This window comes from Chenopodium album, chromosome 11 (genome assembly GCF_948465745.1).
Source record: "Chenopodium album chromosome 11, dcCheAlbu1.1, whole genome shotgun sequence".
Lineage (NCBI taxonomy): Eukaryota > Viridiplantae > Streptophyta > Magnoliopsida > Caryophyllales > Amaranthaceae > Chenopodium > Chenopodium album.
In genome coordinates, this window is record NC_137844.1 from 42630233 (window position 1) to 42656541 (window position 26309).

Sequence of the window (26309 nt, forward strand, 5' to 3'; positions counted from 1 at the left end):
TGGAAATTAAAAAATATAGATTAGATGAAGGGGTAGATATTTTCAAAACCATTTACCCACCATCACCATTACACACCCTCATTATAAACATTACCTCTACAAAAAAAAAAAAAAAAAAAAAAAAAAAAAAAAAAAAAAAAAAACCAAACTACCCCAAGGATGGTGGATAGGAGGGGGGAGGGGGGAGGGGGGAGGGGGGGATGCGGTGGTGGCTAAGGGAAGAGAAGTAACGACAGCGGAGTAACCATAGCAATGAGAAAATGGAGGGTTAAAAGAGAAGTCAGTGTTGAAAATTGTGAATCAAAAATCTAAATTTAGTTAAAATTGATCTTTCACACACACCCCTCTGTCTCCCTCTATAATATTACATCAGGTCTTGCAGTTTTTTTTTTTTTTTTTTTTTTTTCTCTCTTTCTCTTTTAAGGTGACATATGACAAATTTTCCTTTAAAACAAAAGCAAAAATAATTAAATAAATAAATAACTACACCTAAATGCAGAATATTTTAACTTTTTTGCTTCTTATTTTAGTAAAATTATGGGAGCAAAATGTAGGTTGGTAAATTAAAGGAACGATAGTTAAGATGGGTAACCATTACTAAATAAATATGAAACACTCTATTAGTTGTTATTATAAATTACAACTGTAACTGGTAGTGTGTGGTTACTTAACATAAGTGCAAACTAATTATTTCTAGTATCAATTGGAGTTCCCATGTACACAAACTCTCTTCCTGATTCCCTCTTAAATTTAAAATGCATATTCAAAACAATAATAATACAGAGGTAAAAATAAAACTCATAGCCGCTCATATTGTTAGAATCTCCTTTCTAAACATATCAGCAAAGAGTAAGCGTAAACCTGATAAGGAGAGCACAAGAGCGCCAAACATGTATCTGCAGCAGACGAAAAGCTGTTAAGAGTCTAAAGTCGGTCACCAAATAAAGAAAAGCAGGGAAGAAACCCCGAACACTAAAGCCACAAGACTTGCAACGGTATGAGTAATAGAACTTACAAAATCTGCAACAGGTTACTCCTGTCTATCAGCGAAAATTGGGATGTTCCCAACTACAATTATCTAACGCAAGTTGCTGCAAGAGGCATACAGAAATGCAGAACCAGTCAACAGAAATTCATTTAACAGAAACCAGATGATAATTTCCGTGCATATCCTTAAGGAAAACTAGGATAAAGATACATGATTAAATTCCACAATTCCAATAATATCTTAAAAAATAATACCATAATTCCTTAAAATACATAATCAATATAAGGAAATATGAACTAACTACTGACTTCCTAATTCTAGCAGCCAACAGACTAAGGGGCAGTGCGATGAACCAACTGCCTGCACAAGCACAGTTCAAAATGCAGCTAACCCATGTCATGAAGGCATATCAATGTCTCGGATAGAGAATTATACAGTTAGCATATATGTTTCTTGGTATCACCAGATAGTATAATGCCAATATCTTAGACAAATATCTTTTATAGATTATTAATGTATCTTCTAGTGAATCGTAAAATTTGTAATGAGTTTAAATCTCTTGTAACGCAATTTATAGTTGTAGACTTGTACCATATCAGCAGTATGATTAATCTTTCTCATAAATCTATTATGATATCACAACCTTAATCTTTCTCCCTTTTTCCCTATCCTCCCCATTATTCAGCTGGTAACCCCTTAATTATCTTTCTCCACCAATGGCAGTCGTAAAATCTTCACTATTAAACTAGCCAAGCTAATGAGCGTGGTCGTGAAACACTTGTGACCACCAAACGAGCCAAAATCAGGAGAGCTTCAAACTCAAAACTTCCTCTTAAATCCCTTTCGACACACTGTAGTTAAGGCCTACTCGCCTCACCTACCGGTCTGATAATTCATACAAGATAAGATAAGATAAGATAAGATAAGATAAGATAGTGGTAATAAAAGCTTATATGTTTTAGAGATAAACTACTAAAAAATAAATAAGGATAGAAGAAATTCTAGTAAAGAGAAGAACCTAAGTGTTTGTCAACCACTTGTCTCCATTCTATTAAACCTTTAAGTTTATATATATTCAGATCTATAATCTATAATATTATAAAAGAAACATCTTAACTTGTGTCACCCTTCCCTCAACATGACTTGATGCCACATGAGCAATGACATGGCATACAAGTCTTGTATTCCCTTTCACCTTACAATAATTGCTTCATTCTCTTAAAAAAATAGAAACTAAAAAAATAAACTAATATTACACTACGCTGCTGCATTTTATATTTGTTTCCTTTCCATACAATCACCCTAATATTTATTATCTTTATTTTTCTAAATGATAATCAACTATGTTCACCAAGGCCTTGTTCACTTCATCTTAAGAAAATAATATTAAGTTCAATTCAGTAAAAATAATTTATATTTAGTAAAAATAAATCTAGTTTGGTAAAAATTATTCCAGTTGAGTAAAATTCAATATCTTTAAAAAAGAAACCTGTAAAAAATAATTTTGGTTCAGTAAAAATAATCTCGCTTCAGCAAATATAATTTAAGTTAGCATTATAGTAAAAATAAGTCTAGTCTAGTAAGAATAATTTCAATTCAATAAAATCCAAATATCTTCAAAGAAGAAATATATTAGAAAATCAGTAAAAATAGTTTCAGTTAGGCAAAAATAATTTCAGTTTCATAAAATTAATTTCAGGTCAATAAAAATAATACAAGTTCAGCAAAACTAATTTCTATTTGGTTAAAATATTTCAATTCAGCAGAAATAAGGTGAAGTGAAGGGAGCCTAACACAGTCTTTATTTTCTACTTCGTAGTATTCTACAAAATGCTCAGAATTCATTTTTGAAGTAATTACATCTCTCTTTTAAAGTTTGGTTATATTGTGTAATTTCATGATTGTTATAATATCTAACCATTATATCACTAATTCATTCATAATTCAAATACTTAATGACGATTTTGATTTCAATGTACAATGACTCAAGACATCGTTTCAGGCCAAACACTAGTTATTGGTAAAACATAATATATAATTATAAAAATTTAATTAAACCTTCTTCCTTTCTTCAATCATGCATCTCCTCTCTCAAAAATCAGTATCAACTCAAAACAATATTATCGTAAGCCACCAATCAAGCAATCAATGATTGTTCATCTTGCAACTCAATTCCAAGAGTAAACTTTCCCTTTGATTGTCCACCTGAAATTCATGTAGAAGATATACCTCACTCAAGGTTGATATCAATAAAGTAATTGCATTGTAATCACCTATATATATAGGCAATATACCTTGGATAAACCATGGTGCTTTCTTAAGTACCATAATTATTCAATGAAACTCACTAATATAATAAAGGCTTCTCCAATTCCTTTCTACAATCTTTAGCATAAATCTATTATGATATCGCAGCCTTGATCCTTCATTTCCCACCAATATTCCGCTACCCAACTCTCACTTAATATCTTCTCTATTTATGGCACTAAGCAAAATTGCTACCCCCTATAATGGGGGTAATTTGGTGGTTACACGTATCAAAGCAAAACTTTGACCATTAATATAGGCAAATATATATTAGTAAGAAATATTAAAAGTTGATATGATGAAAATATAAATAAATATTAATCCAAAGAATTGAAAAAGTTAAACTCTTGCGATTAATGAGGTAGTGTCACCAAAGAACCCAAACAAAAAAAACCTTTCAAACACAAAACTTTAGCTCTCATCTTGCACCCCGTTGTTTATCAATCATGTAGTGCCAACCTTTAATGTATTTGCTCCAAACTTTTATGGAGAAACTAAAACTTTAACAATGTCTTATTCTCCAAAACTAAGATAACCTTTAAAAGTTTAAACTACCATCACCACCATAACATATTTCTTCTACCTTTTATGTGATGAAAGAAGGAATTGATGCACTTACAAAAAAAAAACGCAAAAGGAAAGTGATACACTCTTACCGAATAAAGCCTATATTCTCACAAATGAAAATAAAGAGTTTAAGATAAATAAATAAAAAAATTATCTTTTGTTAAAAGACCTCATCTAAAGTATTCCAACAAATGAAAACAAAAGATGCAATTTATTTCGAAAATAAGATATGCATGTGAAATCTAATTTTTATTAATTAAAAAAAAAACGAATAAGACTAAAGTTTTTAATTTAATTTCATGGATAAATCAAACCACAACATAGCAATTAAAATGAGATTGGAGATTTCAAATATATATATATATATATATATATATATATATATATATATATATATATATATAAATATAAATATATATATATATATAGTGCATAAACAATCATTTACTAATGGGACAAAAAAAAGAAAGAGATGTATATTATTTTAGATTAAAAATTTTAAAAACTAGCATTTTGGGACCTTAAAGTTACGGTTATTTGTTAACTAAGACCTTATCAAAGATCATCCTGTTGATTTCAATTTGTAACCAAAATCATTTGTCTAAAGCACATGCCTCGATGTTCAACCTTTTACCTCCCTAATCACCATCCCACCATCATTCTCTTCCTTCCTAGCCTAAACCCACCACCAATTATGCCTTCACACCTATTACAAATTTTGATGCCCATGTTTTTCATTAAAAATGATTTGGTGAACTAATTATCCAATAAGATGCATTTTTCTTTAAGGAAATTCATATGCTAAGATATTCCACAACCTTTGGATGGGAGACCTCCTAAGAAGCTTCCCCCTTCCATTGCGCATGAGTGAGGACAAAATGCATCGGAAAAACTTGTGTTGGTCTGTGAAGCAAGTTGTGAGTCCTCCTCGATGCACATGTAGTCGGTGGTTGAGGACCTTTACCAAGATCGATCTATTAACATCAATTTTCCAACAAAAATTATTTGTGTAAAGCACATGCCTTGATTTTCTACCTTTTTCCTCCCTAATCACCATCCCACCATTATTCTCCCCCTTCCTTGCCCAAACACACCACCGATTACGCCTTCTCACATATTGCAAATAATCATTGCTGCCTTCTAAATTCTAATGTCACCATTCGCCATGAACCAAGAAAATCACCAATATGAAAGCATTGCTGACAAAAACCCTCTCTCCTAAGCCGTCAGTGTCATCTCACATTCTCCTCGACCTTAGCCACTCTATTTCTCTCTTTCCCCTCTTTGCCTAGGTTAGTCTATACTCTATAGAAACAATTATTAGTTCTGAATACACATTTAGTTACACTATACTCCACCAAGGGACAAGGTGTTACAAATGGTCCCACATCAATCTGTGACAACAAGTTAGTTGCCTAACCTAGAGGTGGGTATGGGGTTACATCATAGGCTATGGTCGAATATGTGATTAATTTCCATTACAAGGCTATACCATTGGCTTCGGCCAAATATGTGGGCACTTTTTAAGCACAACGAAGTTATCAAGGTCTCATATCATAGCTTCAGAGATTTGATGTACTACACATAGTATATACCTATGACTATGGTTGGACCGAATTGAGACACGAATAAGAAAAATTCTGGTCCATATTCATGCAAACTTGATTATTACTGTATGATCCGATTTTGGACCACTTTTGACCAATTAAAGCTGCTTTTGTGATTTTAATATTAAAATCCCAAAATTTTTAAAAAACAAGTAATAGTAAAAAATCAATAAAATACGAAAAATTATAAAATTCCAAAATTTTATAAACCGGAAATTTAATAATCATATTGTATGAATTTATAAAATGTTTTGCAACGAAAAAATAAAATTTAGGATTTAAATTTTATATTGCAAATGGTTGTATTAATAATAAAAAGGTTAACAATTAAAAGGAATTAAAAAGATATGCATATAAAAATATGGATCGATTTCTAGGCAAAACAAGAATTATTCGAGATGAACCCGGATCACAACGAAATCTCAAAATAGCATATGTAGCGTGAATTACATATGCTTTTAGACGATCAAAAGTTACTAGGGGCAGAGGAAATCTCTAGTGTAGCAGTGAAATTAGGAACCAATTTCAATCAATCCAATCTGGTCCAATCAAGTCTGATTTCAATCCGATCATAGGTCCAAGTATTCATTTGCACTAGGGGTGAGCATAAATATTGGGTACCCGGTACCGGACCCGGAACCAGTTAGGAACCGGTAGGTTCGAACCCGTAATTTGGACCCGTCGAAACCAATTCCAAATCCAAAAACTGGGACCCGGTTATAACCGGTACCAATTCCAATTCTTAGAATTTTGGACCCGGTACCCAGTACTAGAAAGTTCAAAATATCTGTAACTTGAATTTAGCCTAGCCCACCAGGTACTATTAATACAAACCTTAAACCTAACTCACTTACAAACACGCAGTCATCTTTTTTTTACCCATCTTCTTCTTATAATAATACTAGTAGAAGACTTGAGTTTTCTTACTCTTTTTTTTTTAATATAATTCTTTTCAACCCTTTGCCTTTTTCTTCTTCCATCAATGTTGAACTTCGTCTTTAGTTTTTCATTTTCTTAAAAAATTAATTAATTATTAGTAGATCTACAATCTTTTAGATTTATATGAGTTGATTAGAAAATTTGATGATTAAGGTTTTTTTTATACATCAAGAATTCATCCATGGTGCTGATGGTTGAGTTTCTAAGTGGCTGAGGAGGTTGACGGCCGGCTAGACGGGGTTGTACCGGCTACTGACATTGGTGATTTGATGTGACATGGTTTGGGTTTTTTTTTTTATATACACATTGACATTTAACCGGGTACCCGGTTTTGGAAAAGGTTCCCACCGGATCCGGGACCAGTTCTAGAAATCTAGGACCCGGTTTCACAAGTTCCGGAACCAGTTCCAATTTTCCAGACTCGGTGTTAACCGGTTCCAGTTCCGGGTCCTAAGTATGCACACCCCTACCCATACCAACAAGATGTATCTTTCATTATGAGATCTCATACATTTAGACACTTGAAAGTTTCGCTGGGAGAACTACTAGAATGGGTTTATCAAGGTGTGCATAGCTACGATAAGCAACATGATAAAACTTGTGTGGTGTACAAGATAGTTATTGATCCATGTATACTTCGTGGAAAATTGAAATTAATTAACTTCAGAGAATGTATTTCCTTTTTATTTACCTTTATACTATATATATATATATATATATATATAAAGACACACTAACACGCATTATCTTCGAGTGTATCTATAATATTTTTTTACTAAAACAAATAAGTAATTTTCACAAAACAAATCTTATAGGTAAGTAATAAATAGCTTTTTCTAACAATAACAACAACAATAATAATAACAACAACAAATATGAGACTATAATAAGCCAAAAGCAAAAAATAGATTAACAAAAACATTTTTTCAGATTGTTTTGTCCTAAAATAATTAGTTTAAAACAAAGCAATACAAACATCAAACCACTAACACATAAATTTGCTATTCCTACAAAAATGTATAATTATCATAATAATCAATCCATAACATATAACTATATACTAGATAGCAAGACCAACACATGTTGATTCTTGGGGCATTTTTCCCCCACCATTTAATGGGGTTTTTCATCAATTGTTTTGTTGAAAATTATTAAATGATATACAAAATAAGGATTTTTTTAAAAAAAAGTCAAAAGATAATTTAAAGTTTAAAAAAATACCATACGATTTTAGTTGATAAAAGAAAGCTTAAAGATATGTAATAAAAATTTATCAGAATTGTTGAAAAATATAAATATTATCACAACGCAAATTTAGAATAAAACCAAGTTAAAAACATTTATATTAGTTAGATAAAGAAAGACAGTTACACAAAAAATAAATGACATGTAGTTTAAAAGGATTGCTAAATGACACAATGCCAAAATATGATGATATACAAACAAGTATATCATTAAAATAGAAGAAATAAAAAAATAAAAAAAATAAAAAAACTAAATAAAAAATATTATGATGTTATAACAGATATGAAATAATATTTTAAATTACTTGGTTTGGGATGAACTACGAGAGGGTAGTTTTAATAATGAGTAAAAAATAAAATCAATTCACAAGATTAAATTAATTATTAAATATATATAATTTTATAATGCAAACAAAAGCATAACTGATAACCGAAAATTACAAAACAAATGACCATAAGATTCAATTCATTATTTAAATACGCTTTAAGCTAATTAACTACTTAATGATACTTATATTTTACTTTGATTAAAAAAAAATAAATAAAATAAAATAAAATAATTACATTTTGTTAACTTAGGTAGTAGTGCTTTAGGACTATTATTTTTAATTAATACTCCCTCCGTCCCTATTTGATAGTCACTTATTCCATTTTTGGTGCCCCAAAATGTTAGTCATATTTGCTTTTTTTAAGTACCATTAATATTAATTTTTTACCAAAATTTACTCCAATTTGCAAAAATATTTGTGCAAATTTAACTTTCCCATGTAAATTTTGATTTCCCATGTACTTCAATTACTTTCTCTCTTTACTTTTTTGCATACCCAATGTAAATTTACTTTTTCAATGTACTTTTGCTACTTCTTATTCATGTTTATTAACTCCCGTGAAAATTGCCCTAAAGTGACTATCAAATAGGGACGGAGGGAGTAACATTTTTAAATTGATAACTAGTATTCACCCCAGGCAACACGAGTTAAATTTGTTTGTAATTTTTTTTTATGGGTGGATCAAGTTATGCCTACCTTAAAAAATAAAAATAAAGAAAAAATTTAACAACGAATATATTTATGAAAAATAATTCCATTTAAAAATCAACAATAATAAAAATATCAAAAAAAATTTATACAAAATACAATTATCTGCTTGTAGAGTAGAATATAAAATATAGAAAAAGATAATTTTGTAAAAAATCAAACTAAGAATAACAAAAGGTAAAAAAAAAATTATAGAAAATTATAAAAAACATAGCGAAGTTAAATACCGAATTAATCAACTTTTAAACAAAAGTTTTTTTTACACCACAAAAAAAAAAAAAAAAAAAAAAAAAAAAAAAAAAAAAAAACCATTTTAAAATGTAAATTAAAAAATTATCTAAATCCTTAAATATAGTTTGTGGACCTAATTTAAAATATAACCAAAGCAATAATATGTAAAACAAAAAAAAAATAAATAACGAAAAAAACAAGCAACGTTTTTTATGATTTTTTTTTTTTTTGAAATATTTGTATATAGTCCAAGAAAAGTAGAAAACAATAAACCATAAACATTTATACATAGTCAGTAAACCATAAACATTTTTAAGGAAATCCATATAAATATTACAATATTTTTCTAGATTTTCAAAAAAGCAAAACGAAATTATGGAAAAAATTGAGGATTGAAAATAAAACACAAATAGCAGATCTTGAAACATATATATATATATATATATATATATATATATATATATATATATATATATATATATATATATATATATATATATATATATATATATGTATGTATATGTATTAGATCTTTTAAAAAAGCTAGATGAGATTTCAATGCACAATTCGTTTAAATTATAGAAAATGGATAAAAGAAAAATTCACGAACAACTTTGTAAAGATTAAATTATCAAAATCAAATTTATTTAAATTAAAAAGTGTTCCTAAATAAAAACGGATACATAAAACAAAAATAGAATAAATGCAAAACTACAAATCTAACTTTGAAAAAGTGGAAGAAAATTTAAAATTGAATAAATTTTCAAAAAAGAGCCATACAAAATTCTAAACAACAATTTGCTTTGAAAAATAACTAAACACAAAAATCATCCAACAAAAAAAAAAAAGCATTTTGTTCACAAATTGGAAAAAATAAATATAAAAATACAAAGTAAATAAAAACCAAAATGTTAATGTATAGGAAATATAAGTAACAAAATTAAAAATATTGTAAATTGCAAATAAATTAAGAAATATTTAAACCGGGAGTCAGTGAAAAAGAGAAAAAAAAATAAAAAAAATTAAAAAATTAAAAAATAAAAAAAAAACAAACCTTTTGTTTCAAAAAAAAATTATGCATACCCTTTGTTTCAAAGCACAAATTATATAGATCTAAACATAAAATTCGGAATAAAATATAAAGGAGAATTCGTTTAAGAAATAATTAAACATAAAATCATCAAATTTAAAAATAAAAAACTAATTTCGGAAAAAATTTGAAAAATTAAAGCTTAAAATAAATCATAAACAAAGTTACAATAAAAATTATAGATTGAGGGTGAAAAGGAGGAACAATATAGAAAAGGAAGAAACAAAGAGAAGGGTGAGGGGAAAATAAACTAATTTTCAATGTAATTCTTATATTTATATTGAAAGTTATAAGAACCAAGAGACACAAGTGATTTTCATTAGTTTATTATGATTTTTTTTAAGAATTGAACTTTAAAGCATTTGAGACAGAAAAGAAGATTTATATTAGTTTATTTTTGTTAGAGGGGATTGAAATTAAAAAAAGAAAAAGAAATATACTTCAAAAAGGCATGATTAATTCAGAGTATACATGGGATATAAAGATGTTTGATTGAATTTTTGTCAAATAAAAAAAATTAAAAAAAAAATTAATTTATAAAACTAGAAGAGGAAAAATGTCCTTCCAACTTCCTGTTTTACAATATTAGTATTGATAAGATCAAAATTTTTGATAGCCAAATCAAAATTAATAGTTTTAAAACAAACTTACAAGTAAAATGTTTAAAACTTAAAAGTTTTGGTTTAACTTACAAGTCAAAAGTTCGAAGCAATATGGGTAATCAAACAACCGTGAAACAAGGAAATAGCAATCTGTTGTGAAATACAAGTAAAAATTAGGTTGTACAACTTTTGAAATAAATGAATCCATAAATGTAATCATTTATACTTCTAAAATATTTTCATTGCGCTTTTTTCTTTTTAAACATAGTACCACACCAAACCAATCAAAAAGTCAAGCCAAATTTTTTTAAAATAATTTTGAATCCAAAAACATCCTCAGTGTACAACATAGGCCACTAGTTGTTAGATGATAGCATTTAGACTACAACAATTCAATCTTTGTTCATCCAAAATTTCCAAGTCACAAAAACATATGGTACAATGAGGTCACACCCAACACATTCCATACAAATGCCAAGGACAAGAGTCATGAGGGAAAAAAAAAAAAAAAAAAAAAGACATGCTTTACAAAGAGCTTTGGTCTCTAAATTAGTGAACTCATTCTCCACATATCATAAAGTCATATTAGATCTCATTGATTGTTGTCAATTTGCCATGCCAAAAAAGACATGCTTTACAAAGAGCTTTGGTCCTCTAAATTGCATTACCATTGACGGACCATAAATCAAAACACAACAATTCCACTGATGCAATGATCAAATGGCTTGCCACCTGAACCAACTCAGGGACATTACTGCTAAACTATGTAAAGCACATAGTTGCCCCTTAGTAACTAAAGTGATACAGCAGAGAAGGTATAGGGACTAAACATGGACAATAGTGGTGTGAGGCACCCTTAGAACAAATCACCCTCGAAATATAGTTGAATAAATTTGCAATCCATAAACTCAGATACAGCTTAATTTGATTTCATATTCAGCACATAAGTTAGAAGCACATGTAGCTACCAACACAAAGCAAGTGAAAATCAATCCACCATGATTGAATGAGAAGCTAAATGGCATAAGCCACATTATAGGTGAGCAAGTGCCACATAATAGTGATAGTACTCAATATGTTGCAGCACATCAAACTATGATAAGACTAGTACTCATGATTGAAAGATTAAAAACATGTAAGGTCTATGTACATACAAAGCCACTCACGGTCATGGATCTAATGGTGATTACTAAAAGATAAAAGGAAGGGACTCAAGGCTTCCATTGATTTTCATAATCCGAGAGGGCAAGAAAATAGAGAAAAGCATGAGAAGCTGAAACATTATCTGTGTATAGCAGTGAGAAACTGAAAAAGAACCATAGCTCTTCTTGGCCAAAAAAAAGGCAAGGCAATCTCAGATCAGAGAAGATTGTAGAAAAGAAACATGCTCTCGCCAACAGAAAGACACTCAGAGGGGCTGCAATTGACAGGAGAGATCTTCTGCACAAGGGAAGTAGAAGATGTATCAGCTACGATGTCATTTACAAGGGAACAAGTTTGTAACAACAAAATCTGAAGAAAAAAAAAACGAAAGTAGGAGTCAATTTAGAAAGAAGAAGATGGTTAAGATGCGCAATTGTGCAACCATACAGGTGCAGATGAAACTAGAGTGACATACTCACCAACCTTACGCAGAACACATATTTTCAACAACCTTCATCGCAAAGGAAAAAGTGTCTAAGAATAATATGACTTTTGGCCGGTCTTACAAATATAAAGCAACCTTTTAATTATCCTATAATATAATAATATGACCTTTGGAGGTATCTGAATAAAGACTAAAAACTAGAAACCTGTTTTATATGTTCAACCGGACGCGCATCGCATTTTGATTGGTTAAGATTTTATATTTTACATTTTTATTTCACTTTTAAGAAATTGATTTTTCTATTTTAAAAAACAATTTTTATTTTAAAAAAAAAAAAAAAAAATCCCTGCTCTCCCCAACAGCTAACTCCACCTGACCCTAACCCCTTAGTCACGCAATCTAATCACCACATCCCCACCACCATTTTCTGCCATTCCTCCATCCTTACCACCACCACGAAGTCGTCGAATGTGATTAAATGAATGAGGTGTTGCCTGAAATTGCAAGGGGAAGAGAGATTTGCTTTGCAAGGTTGAATGAGGAGAGAGAAAATTGGTGAGATTTTTGTTTGGCAGCGGTAGAGAACATGGGGCGGGGCGGTGGAAGAGGAGCGAGGGATTGACCTTGCCGCAGCAAAAAAAAGCCATAATTAGTGGAGGCATAGGGTTTTGGGCTCGTGAAGGGGTAAGTGTGGAGTTTTCGGTCTGGTGGGGTATCGGGGTTGCAGGACGGTTGGGTCTGGTGGAGGGTTGGGAGTTGGGGTTTTAGACTAGTGGAGGGTAGGTGAGGATTTCGGGCAGGCGGGGGGTTGGGTGGCAGGGCAAACAGTGGCCGGTGACATATAGGGAGTTGATAGGATGGGTGTTTGATTTTTATTTTTTTTTCTCTTTATCAAATTTTATTAGATAAAAATCTGTAAATATTTTTGTAAAATATTTCTACCAATCACAATGCAGCACGTGTCACAATAAACCTATTAAACAGATTACCATCAAGTCACATTCTTTTTTGAGCGGATAACCATCAAAGGTTGTATTATTTTGGGATAATCAAAAGGTCTGTTTTTAGGGGATCGGACAAAGATAGTGTTATTACCGACAATTTTCCCATGGCAAATTGGCAATAGCCTATAAGCTCTATTAACAAAGTACCCTTTATTTAAAGTTTTTATAGCTTTTTCTTTACAAGTCAAATCACAAGTCAAACATATTACTCAAATCTCATTTCGTTCTTGTAGGTGAGCCAACAAAGAATGCAATGGACCCACCACCTGTGTTCCATTCTAACTGCATATTATCACTATGAGACGGCCTGCCATTTTATTAGATTTTCAAGAATTTGTATCCACTAGTTGTTTCGCCCGCTCTTCCTGCATGATTTCTAGGCAACAGCAATGTTGTTTGGGCAGAATGTGCTAAATAAATATCAAGTTACTCGTATGTTTTATTTGACAAACACACAAACCCTGCCAAATGAAGCAAATTCACTCAATAAAAATGCAACAGATTACCAATTAGCTCACCAGCTAGATAAAATTAAAACTCATGTCTCCACATTAATTTTGATAGATCTTAGAATCCTAAACAGCCTTTCACGGTACAGTACAGGCCCCACCTACTAAGGCCTTGAATTTTCTCAATGGTAGATGGAAAACATTTCTATCCTTGTTCGCCCCCAAATCCTACAGCTTAATTAGCCAATAAGCCAAAATCTATAGATAATACATAAAGTAAAACTGGTCTGATAAGTAGTACAATCCTTGTTTCCACTCAATGAAGTTGTTATTTATCTAAAAATTCTAGGATTGTTGTCATCTTCAGATATTGAACCACATGGATCTTTGACACAATCATTCAAGCATGTTCAGCATTCCCAATCCTAAAATAACATTTTTCAACCATTCTGAAGGCTGACATTCAAGATATCTAACAACACAGCAATCCAATAATTACACAACCACAAAAATAAGGGTAACTTCTAAATCTTTTTCAATTTTTTTGCTTCGCTAAATTGATTGTCTTCTTCTGATAATTAAAGATGCCTCACCACATGCAGACCAAGGAATGTTCACCGGCTCATTAAAAAATACGTAGTAAAAAAAAAAAAATAAAAAAATAAAAAATAAAAAGATACTCAAGCCACATACAGTTATGTCTTTTAAATTTCAACATTTCAGGCATCTCCGTAGGCTCCAGTCAGCAACAACATCACCCAACAAAACTGCAGAAGATCTCTGATCTTTGTTTATTGTCTCCTTCCTATCCTACTATTTTACTCCCTAACATGTCCAACTTCTCTTCCAAAATTCAATGGAAGTTTCCATACATATACCAAGCAATACCCATGATCATAAGAAAAGGCTACTCAAGACATAAAGGCTTCTATAAGCTAAACACTAATTATTCTTCAAAGTAATAGAAGTCACAACCATTACCCACGATATGTATTCTCTTCCATCACCAGGGAATACTAATGGAGTCTCTTTGCAAATAATAAGTCACAATGTTGTACCTATATCAGATGAACTTCTTCATTTGACCATAAATCTCTATTTTGAACTTCAACTACACTTTTCAATGCTTGTAACAGATACCTTTACATCGCTTCTAAAAAAAAACTAGTATCAGCACTCACCTTATTCAAGGTAATAAATATACACTTGCACACATATAAACATTTAGCAGCTGGGAAATACAGTGAGGATAATCGAACGGGACATCTCAAGAAAATCACAAGGTAAGTCTTCTTTCCCCTTCCACAACTACACAACTCCCCTACCCACACAATAATAAATAAAAAGGAAAGTAGGATAAGTCACAACATCTTCAAAGACTTTATCTTCAGTTTAAAAAGTAAAAATCACCATCCAGAGCATTTCAAAGAGCAAAAGTAACAAGGAAGAAAGAAAGTTGGTATGTGCATTCACTTACAGCTCCTATTCTCCCTTCCAATCTATCAGCTCACTGCGAGGAACATATAGCTTAGCAGCCTGCTGCTCAGCTTCAATATCATTAACTACTCCTCGACATCTTTCAGCGCCACAATAACATTTAAGTTGCTCATCAATAGAAAAGAACCTGTATCATAAAAACTCAAGCTTACAGGCCACCAAATAAACAGGATGAATAGCAAAGAAACGAGCTCACAAGTCAAACCTGTAGTCATAAGTCAGTTCCTCCCATTGTTCAATATCTCTTTTCGCAAAAATTATTATATGCTCGTCACCACTAACAGTTATAACTCTAGAGTAACAGTTGGGCTGCAAAAAATACAAAGCAAAATTACAAAACATTCTTGGCATTACTGAATCTAAACAAAAAAACAATATCACCATTCTTATAGAACAAACACATAACCCTTTACAAAGTTCAAAACCTCAAAACATATTTATCAAGAATTTTTTAATAAGCCTCCTTTTTTCCAAGGCCCGTTTATTAACCTCAAAACATTAATTGTTACTTAGGCACTTGGTAACTTGGCATGTTTACAAAAGCAACACAAAAAACAGAAAGGAGCGACTAGTGACATTTTAAAAAATAAAAAAAAAAATGGATATAGAGAATAAAATCTTATCAAACTTATGAATGATGCAACACAAATAGCAATTGAGCATGTTGCAAATTAGACTTATAAAACACTTCCAGTCTATTGTCATTGGTGTTTCATGATATAATTTTGAAAATTATAAGATAGAAGCAAAGAGCACCAAGAAGAAATAAGAAATTTCCCATGAGCTGGACGGCATTGCATAGAAGAAAGGACAAAATAATTACTTCACAAGAATGGTTTATTAAATGAGCAATACTTCCAGCGCGCGTAGCATCAATGACACGCTCGTCATCAATCCTGAACATATAAGTCCCAGCACCCTGCATTGAAAATCAGTCAAACTGACGCTAATCTCACAGTAATTAACAATTGAAAATGGCTATAAAGGCGCAAAGCTCAAGAAAACTAGTTACAAATAATAGATTAAGACAATGGAAACTCAAAAAGAGAAGAGAGAATAATACATCAGTGATAGCTCAGAATCATAGCTAATTCCACCCAAATGGCAACATGGGCCATGATAGCGTCAATATTGTTTCCAAGATGATCAACATCATACAAACAAATAATTGCCGATTTGAATTAAATCAAAGAGTACAAGTAAAAAGATTAAATTTGACTTACAACTAATGAATTATATATTAAGTGTTCTCTTCGATCAGCCACTGGCGGCCTTACAAGTTCACCGGTATATTCGATCACCTGAATCAAACAACACAAGTGACTAAATTATCCAGCTATACTTTTATATAAGTGAAGAGGCTACAACAAATGGGTGTGTATTTACCATGTCTCCAGCTTTATGTGGCTGCTTCGCAAAGATCCCAAATCCATGAATTCTAGATTTTCCTACATAAAAATACTAGCAATCAATACAAAAAAAACATATATAGTTCAACACTACATATTCTCAATAAAAAAAAAATATTGTCAGTGTCCTAACACAAACTACACAAATCCAACCTTTATAAACTAGCACACAAATTAATACCTCGAGAATTTCATGTCACGATGACCAGGTAGTCTTGATATAAATCACAAAGGAAAATAAATCAAGGTAAAAAGTCAAGGAACATTCAAAAGCTTATGCAAACAGATAAACATACAAATTGTAATTGGATATAGTAAGCTCACGCACTTTAGAATTTTAACATCATATACATGCTTAGCGCTGAATATCCATAAGGCATATCACAAATTATCAATTATAAGCAATACCAAGAGCTACTCTAGTACATAAAATAACTACACACATGATTGTACTCATTGATTTGGCACATTTGTCTATGCCAAAACTTTGACCATTACGAATTTTTATTTTCTATCAATAAATAGATGATATATTAAGTTAGTAGATTGAAAATTCATATTATGACAAATCTAACAAGATCCATTTTCCTTATTGATAATCAAAGATGGTCAATGGGGATATGAATAATGAATTAAATCAATATGGATAAATAGAAAATATTGACAGTACAATTTACGCATTAACTAAAGGTAGGCCAAAAGTCCAACCTCGCCGAAGTAACCAAGCCTAAGATAACCTAACCCAAATCAAATTATACCCAAAACTAGATTACCCTACTTCTACTTGGCCTGAACCAAACAAACCCAAACCTAAAATCATATTAATTAATTTTTTGTGATAAACCAAATGACAAGACAAAAATATGTGGCTATAGTAATAGTGATCTTGATATAATCATGTCAATGAGAGAACATGTTAGAAAACCACAAAGGCAAAAAAATCGTAATTTACTATAATCAACCACCGAATCAATGCCAAAAAGTATCACATGTTAAAAAAATTGACTTTTAGGTAGTAAATAAATAAAAATTCTTAAGATTATCTTTGCCAAAGTTGCCTATATAAACCATTTAAAGTGAGATGCTTCAATTGCGAAAAAAAAAAAAAAGAGTGCCACGAACTAAAGCTCTCCTGTTGGGAGAGAACTTGCAACTTTCGATCCAGCAATCTTTGAATTGCTTCTCTCTATGTCTCTCTCCTCAATTTGCGTATAATTATGCAGACTTACTTTCATCGGAGGTTGAATTGTTAGTTTGATGCCATGATCTATTTTTAGAGGTGAGAGATAGGGAAAAAAAAAGCTACAGTCTTTTTATGCAAGCCTTATTTCTAAACACTTCAATCTTATTTTCAAAATTAAAAAGCTTAAATTAGGTATTGAATGACATGTATTTGTACTAAACATTATTAATGACATGTACTAAGTGTAAAAAAGGAAAAATGGCCTGGGGTTTGCTAAAAAACTATGTCTTCCTATCTCCTTTTTTTCCCTTGAATTTCTTAATATTTGAAATGCTTGTTTTTTACCTCCTCCGTTTTTTTTACTTGAGAAACTTCAATTTTCACGCTTGCCGATGCATTATTTCAATTGTTAATATCTTTAATTACCAATATGTAAAAATTATAAACATTGGATATTAATATAGTATAAATCGAAACGAATCTAATAAGATCCCACATGACTATATTTTTACTTAGATATAAATCATCAAAGCTAGACAAAGTGAAGCAAGTAAATAGTGTAAAAGTCAAAGTTTTGCAAGTATATAAAAAAAAAATAAATAAATATATTAAAAAAAATAAAATAAAATAAAACGGAGGTAGTATTATATTTGCCAAAAGAGTATCACTAATAGGTAGAACAAGCTGACCTACAAGCAAAAGCAGCTAATACAGATTAATCCAATTCCTAGGTTTGAAACTTGTGGCAAGCTTCTTTGATGCCCTTTTTTTTTTTATCTTTCAAACCCTTGGATATTTGGACTGGAAAACTTATACCACCTCCTCTAAGATTAAATTCCAAGTTCTACCATTGGCTACATAAATTTTCCTTGCCAGAAATCATTGAGAATGAGATACCTAGAACTTTTCAGAATACAAAATTATAAGTAATGCAGATATTTCGCAGGGATTGAGCATGGTATCAACACATCGATGAAGTTTACTATGTGACTCATGAAACATTCAAACTTACCAAATGATAATCGTTTCCTAGAAGTCTCCCTCATGTATCTATATTTATCAGCCATCGAAAGTATGCTAGGCAGAGCTTCCTGATTTGAAGATACATTTTGAATCACTGGAGTTGACTTGGAGCCATTATCCACATTGTCCTCCACTGCCATGCGAGCCAAAATCTCATGTACGTAGTAACAACCAACCAGGTGCGGCATATTAAGCAAAAATGAACGTTTTGCAGCAAGGATTTCTGGTTCTTTACGTCCTCTTCGGGCAGAATAATCATAAGGCTCTGATCATGATTGCAAAAGAAAATCAAAGACCAATTGATAAAAACAACCTTATCATAGAAACAAAAACTTAAATAACCCAATACATGAGCACCACAAAAAAGATATATGTTAAGCAACACGCCAACACATTAAAACATAATAGAAAGGTAAAACAATTTACAGCAAATTTAACTTATACAGTTGTCTAAACCTAGTTTTAAAGGGCGCAAGGCGCACCAAGGCGCAAAAGTCCTTGGAGCCTAGGCCCAAGGCACAAGGCGCAAGTACGCGCCTTTTCTAGGTGAGGTGCACTTTATTCATAGAAAACAAATAATAACATCTATTAAATAAGAGTAAAATTGGAATTATGTGACAAGGTGAAAAGGCCATGTGATCAATAGCTAGGGTTCTTCAAATCGAATTGGGGGATATGGATTCCTCTCTCCTTTTAGAAATTAATTAACCTGCCTGTCACAAAGTCCCATAGCGTTTTATAGAAAAAGAAAAACTTACAAAATAGCTATTGATGCTTAACAACATAAGGCGCAAAGGCGCAAGAAGCAACCTAGAAAAAAGATGCAAAGGCACGCGCCTTTTGAAGGTCTTTGAGCCTCACAAAGCTAAGGCGCCAACTCTTGAGCCTCACTGTGCCTTGCGCCTAGGCGCACTTTTTAAAACTAAGGTTTAAACCCTAACTCTCTAAGGTAATAAGATGTGTAATTTAATGGGCTCTTTAGAAAATTTCAAGAAATTCGGGGATATAAAGCTATTTAATCTAACCAAGACTAAATTTGTAGCCTTCTCAACAAATATCATATGCAATTCTCTTGCTAAAACAATCCATACGTATTGATCAGATATAACTCAAAACTTCTCTAACATCATCAATGAAAATAAATTACTATTTATAAGCAAACATCCTATGCCATTAGGATAACCAAAAGATAAATTAAATAATATAAGATATAAATACTCCCAATAACAAAATATATATCTTCTAATAATATTAGAAAATAATATCTTATCAATCTTACTAATTCTACTACAACCCTAATTCGATTAATCATGCATAACTCTTGGATTGACGCCACTAAACCTCATGATTAATAGAAGACTCAACAAAAATAAATAAAAATAATATAATGATGATATTGATGCCTTGGAATTGCATCATAATGCGACAGAGAGCATACATGTCATTGATATTTGATACTATTGTATTCCCATTTATCCAAAACTTAAGCACGGCATAAAAAGAAAAAAAGTTGGCTTTAGAATTCCAAATAGTCACTGTCAAAAAAAAAAAAAAAAAAAAAAAAAAAAAAAAAAAAAAAAAAACATAATTTCCAGATACCAGATTGCAGTAACCTACCACAGCGTGCACAGCCAGATTCATTAGATGGGGGGATGTAGCTCAATTGCTGACAAGACTTTTTCCCATTTGCCTCATCCGTGATTGGACGGTCATCGGATGGCTGCTTATGTCTTTTGCAGAAAGAAAGTAGGCGAATACACTGTTCCTCCTCATCTTCATCTACAGAAATGAGATGAAGTTTGTCTTCATCTTCAAGCTAAGCAAAATGATACCCAACAGAGGTTGCAAAAGTAAAATTACATGAGCTATTATTTCTGATGTTGAAAAAAATTAGAAAGCATTCCAGAAGAGGCTTCTAATAGCATCCTCACAAAGCAACCACTAAAACTAACAAAGTAAGATATACCTCAGCACAATAGCCAGAAACACGTGCACAGAGTGGATGATATGCAACACGGCAGGTGTTGTTAGAGCACTGAAATCAAATGGCCAAAATTTTGTAAATTTCATAGTAAGAAAACAGAATAATAAACGCCAAAAAAATGACAGATGTCCTCCAAATAAGAGTCAATATTAGGTCTATAAGCAAAATGCAATATTAAGTCAATTGGCAGAGACAAGAATTGGGACACAAGGGAAGAAAAACAACAAGAACAACAATCCCATAGCTTGTCTTTCTTGCCCGTGCTTTAAAAAAGGAAATAAGGATACCCTTTGAAGTCCAACTACAAAAACAGAGAACAAGATGGCTTCTCTAAAGCAATCAAACAGTCACAAAGTTTCTCCTTATGCTAAATTGTAAAACTTTGACACTCATAGAAGACAGGTGAGACGTCAGAAACGTGTAGAGCAGAAATTGCCTGTGAATGTTACTGTCATACCATAATTAAGCAATCCCATGATTCCCAACATTCACCTCATTCAAAGAGCTTAATCAAAGTTATTCAGAGAAAATTAGAAGCAAAATTGTCTCATCCCAGTTAAACCCTATTAGGTGGACGCTTTGGACCAGTCATACAAAAAATTGGGTATTTCACCATTCCTTACACTATATTTCACCATTCCTGACCTATGTTACCTTGCTTTGAAACAAGTTAAGATTCATACCCAGGTTGGCATGACCCAACACCTATCCAAGTATGGAATCCATAGTCCATACTGGATCCAAAGATCAGTCAGACACGGTATGACAAAAGAAAGAGAGATTGCAAGAGGAAGGACTCAATTCAAGTATTTTGTTTAGTTTATTAGCCCTAGGTCTGTATATTTTGGGGGTAAAATCCAAACAGACCAATGTGTTTTTACAATACTAAGGGTTCAAACCGCGCAACACAGCTAGATCTTTTAGAAGAGTTTTCGTAGTTGGTGTTATGTTTTATGGCCCTTTGCATGGTATTTTGTTGTAACTATGTATATAGCTAGATTGTAATGTTGATTCTTGTTTGCTATGCAATGCTCGTTGTACACATACCACAATTGATAAATACCAAATGTAAAAGAGAAACTTCCTTGGAAGGAATATGGAATACATCCAGCCACTAACACAAATTAAATACACAACTGATCCTACTCAAAACATATCTCTATCATTTTCCTTAAGGTGATGATTTGAGACTTTAAGAATACAACTATTCTTCCAATCACCAAATGATGTCTAAGGCAAACTCAAGCCAAACAATTGTCAATCCCTCATAATTTGTATTGTAGTCCAACCTTTTTGTTATGTCCTAGCGGATGGGATACATTGAACAAAGCTAGAAAAGAAATTAACACATTAACAAAATATATATTAGTATATAAGAAAATTGTGCTCAACTTTACCTGATATCTCACCTTAAATCTCACTTTCATTGTGATGGGATACTTGTCATTTCATGCAACATTGGTGGCTACTTATCTTTCAGTAAGCCAACATTAGGATATAGTTTCCTTTACTTTGCTAACAATCTATTGTTTTGATATCAGCCCGTCTCTCTCCCTGAAATTTAAATTAATCTTGGTGGAGAGTTTAAATAGGCACTCAAAACACACCTTAAGAATTTGGTCAGTAATATAGCGTGTGATTCTTGGTCATCATATTGATGATATGGAAGAATTAGAGGGTATAAGGGAGAGGAATCGGAGTAACGGGTGAAAATGGGAACTTAGAGAAATATAAAGAGGTAGTGATGACGCTTTGCATAAATCTCTTCATCACACTGATTTACAGGACTAAAGGAGATAGCCAATAAGTAAAATAGGGTGTTTGAGTGGTTAGGATTCATAGAACATTCCTCACACATTGCATAAATCTCATCATCACACTAATATACAGTAATCGTCTTTTTCATGTTGTTAGGGATTGTTGACGACACCCCAGCCCCACTACTCACCTTCACAACCCCCTCACCCAAACCCCAAAAATAAAATCCCAATTAATTTCAACAACGAACAACAATGACGCTTCTCCATTCAAAATTAACATTTCTGTATAGGTCAGGAAGAATTTAAACAGTAAGAGGGAGAAAAGCTACCTGGGATGGCTGCAGGCTGTTATAGCCATAATTTTTACCTCCGACTCATCAAAAAAACCCCATAATTTACCCCAACTTAATTGTAGAATTACATTAACAAAAAATCTAGGCTAGAAAGTGACAAAAAAAAAAAAAAAAAAAAAAAGGAGAAAATGAATTAGATGATGAAAGATGAGAGGGTCTGCCATGGAGGAGTTGGAGGAAGAGAAAACGAATAAAAGAAACGTGATTGAGACTTGAGACAAGATGAACCAGACAGAGCTCCACAGAAGAGAGAGAAGAAAGGTTTCAAAATTTTAATGGGGGCAAATATGTAAAATAACTTTTTTACGGGTATAATTGGAAACACACTATTCATAAGAGTATAGTTATACTTTTTATAAAGTAGGGAAGTAGGGATAAATTACACCAATGGTCTTCCTAGAGTCATGAGGCTTGGTGAACCCGTAGGAACTGACATGCTTATTGCAAACTCCACAATAAGTCTGTTCAACTTTCGCTTTCTAGTAGAATAGAGATAAAGCCTGAGAAAGTGGAAAGACTAGAAACCCAAATGAAACTTTTACTGTTATACTTTTTTCTTCTGTTTTCATACTATTTAGTATTTACACCTGCACTTTCCCTTTCTTTTCTTATTTAAATAAACTATTCAAGTCATTGGTAACCTTTTCCAAGAGAAAAAGTATCATGTAGTCATGAAAGTTGTTTTTAAATTTCTAATACTTTTTTATTTTGACATCTGGAAAACAAACAAAATAAACTAACTACTCCCTCTGTTTTCTTAATATGTGCCCCATTGTGACATGACATACATGCCGATGCAATAATTTGACCAATAATATCTTTAATTATCAATAACTATAAATTATAACAATTGAATTTTTTTTTTGAAGAATGTAATCATTAATGTTTTTTTTACTTCAAAAAAAACAACAATTGAATATTAATAATCTACTCATTAAGACAATTCCAACAAGTACCCACAAGAGTATTTTTTTTCTTATAATTCACAAACATTGGTCAAAGTAGGCCTTATAAAGAGTGCCAAAACTCCAATGGGGCACTTTAAAAAACGGAGGGATTACAAATCATCCTCAAAAGTACACGCAAGACGGATTGCTAGTCCCTATCAACCTTGCGAATAATACAACAGTCAAAAAGCTGTCTTCTGTTGCGAATTTCCTGAATCATCCACCTATTTCTCTTATAGTTCAACAGCACTTTGTTTTTTTTATTATTAAAACAATCATCATATCTCCGTGCCTGTGTCTTAGATTAGGGCAAGCCGACAAGGTCTCCATGAAGTAAAATTCTAGCTTTGTTGGGTCCAACACTAGGATATATACTCTTGTCCTAACACCCATACCCATGTTCATGTAACATAGCACCTAACTGAGCCATTATTCCTATCTCTCCCACTCGTTCTTCTACTACTAATTAGTAGTTTTCACCAATCCATAAGAAATCAAATGAAAGATAAGTGATCAACTACCCTGTTAGCATAATGGCTTCCTAGGGGAAGTCAGTCAGCACTCCACAGATCCAATTAGTGCAGGATCCACACTAGATTATAGCTATAGCTGATACTTTACCAGTATATTTCTCGTACTTGTTTTGAACGTTGCACAAAAAATATAAGTTTCCCAGGTTAAAATCAGAAAGAATAAGAAAACAAAAACACCCCTATTCATTCCTTAGAGACGCATTACAACTTAACACTTAAGCCTGCTGTCTTGAAGCTGCCTCAATTCCCACAATCTCAAATAGTGTATTTTTTAAAAATTACAAAAAAAAAAAAAAAAAAAAAAAAAAAAAAAAAAAAAAGGAATACTCCTTCCATCTCAATTCACTTACCCATAGCCATTTGCAGAGGAATTCATTCAGGTGAGAAAAAGAGAGGAAAACAAATAGTTTGAGCATGGAACCCAACCCAAGAGAAAAAGTACAGGAAAAAAATTCTAAAGAGGAAATGGGGCAAGCAAATTGAGACAGCCCAAAATGGAAAATGAAGCAAGTAATCCCAACTCCTTTTCAACAAAATAAAATATATTCTACTCAGTACTTAGAAATGTTAGAAAGTTGAAGACAAAGATATATGATTAATAATATTTGAAAAATACAGCATAAACCGCTTTTACCTGGATGCAAGCTCCATAAGGGATATGACAAATACTACAAATGAGCTTCCAGCGGTCCTAAAAGGAAAAGGCCTCAAAGAAAGTTAGCAGTAGAAAAGCATTACGGCATCCATGCATGGGCATCCATACTACAAAGCAAATACATACAAACACTAACTACCTTATTAATCCTGCTGACGCCATCGATGGGCTCCATCTTCTTGACATCAGATAAGCACGTTTCTGTAAGGGGTTATAATATGGTGACATAGGAAGAAAAAAAAAATGCTGAAAGAGCAAGACACATAGTGCACAAACGAACCAGGAATCCAGATAGCACAAGCTAGATGAGCCCAATGACCATCAGTTGTGGGCTTCATAGCTCCACCTATATAAGGTATCAATTACGAAATTAATATGTGACAGTCATGTGTTTATTTAACCATCTTCAATGAAGCTATACGTACCTACAACAGGGCAGAGACGACAAGGTGGAGTTGATTCAGGTGCACCAACTCGACACAGATTACACAACCAAAGTCTACCATCAACAGACTCCTCCCCGTAGCACCTGGCATGAACCTGAGAAAGAAGCATGCTATCACAAATTTTTTCAATTCAAAAGAGTTTCCATGAGAACTAGAGACGTTCAGGCCTCAAGGTATGCTTGGAATGAGGAATAATTGATACAACTAATTTGGGGGTATATCATGCAGATTTTTGGGATTGGAATTAAAAATTCAGCAAGGGTTAATACATACCCCTGTAACAGGGAACCTATACCCCAACCCCCCCCCCCCCTCTTCAAACATAAAATTTCTACCTCCCCTATCCCATCTCAATCATCTCCACTATGCACTATCAACACCACCTTCAACCAGGGGTGGACCCACTTATGGTCATAGTGTGTCACGTGACACTATTTTTTTGGAAAAAAATTACTAACTCAGTAAGTAATAGTCACCTCTAGTAAATTAAATTTTCATCTTTCTGTCTTGTTCCCCACCACACTCACACCACACTCACAACCAAAAACATTTTCAATTCCCCAAACTCTCTTTCTCTCTTTATCAATACCCCTCTGGCCCTCTTCTACGCCCTCTCTCCTTTCACCATGCCAATTCACCAAGTCAGTAAAACCCACTCTTACTAATTCATAAAGAAATAAATAAAATCACCAATTCATATTTCATATAAGATGAAAATTCATTTGAAGAATTGAAGTCTCTAAAAGGAAAAAAAAAAAAAAAAAAAAAAAAAAAGGAGAAGATGTGAATAAATAGTACGAAGTAATTTGTAAAACGAAGAGTAAAATTCAGGTATGACAATTAACAAATTGATGAAATTGCAGATT

The 26309-nt window shown here is 32.2% G+C and overlaps 1 protein-coding gene across 4 annotated transcripts in view; it reads right to left on the reverse strand.

Annotated features, from left to right (window-relative positions):
- Positions 1-578: 578 nt before the first annotated feature.
- LOC145567584 (histone-lysine N-methyltransferase ATX2-like) overlaps positions 579-26309 on the reverse strand; it is a 31433-nt gene continuing 5702 nt past the window's right edge. Inside the window, exons 10-24 of one of the 4 annotated variants that reach the window (XR_014095706.1) lie at positions 25423-25537; positions 25278-25343; positions 25137-25198; positions 24977-25033; positions 20732-20800; positions 20383-20581; positions 18755-19030; positions 16537-16598; positions 16374-16451; positions 15974-16069; positions 15356-15459; positions 15131-15277; positions 11930-12052; positions 1016-1091; positions 579-896 (exon numbers count right to left, since the gene is read on the reverse strand). Coding sequence is in view for 1 of the 4 variants with exons in the window: in XM_081626894.1 (XP_081483020.1) it covers positions 15136-15277; positions 15356-15459; positions 15974-16069; positions 16374-16451; positions 16537-16598; positions 18755-19030; positions 20383-20581; positions 20732-20800; positions 24977-25033; positions 25137-25198; positions 25278-25343; positions 25423-25537 (1326 nt within the window). In the remaining 3 variants the exon portion in view is untranslated. Of the gene's footprint in view, positions 897-1015; positions 1092-11778; positions 12053-14261; positions 14807-15130; positions 15278-15355; positions 15460-15973; positions 16070-16373; positions 16452-16536; positions 16599-18754; positions 19031-20382; positions 20582-20731; positions 20801-24976; positions 25034-25136; positions 25199-25277; positions 25344-25422; positions 25538-26309 lie in introns of those variants that run through there. The other 3 variants (XR_014095705.1, XR_014095707.1, XM_081626894.1) reach the window with 3 other exon arrangements.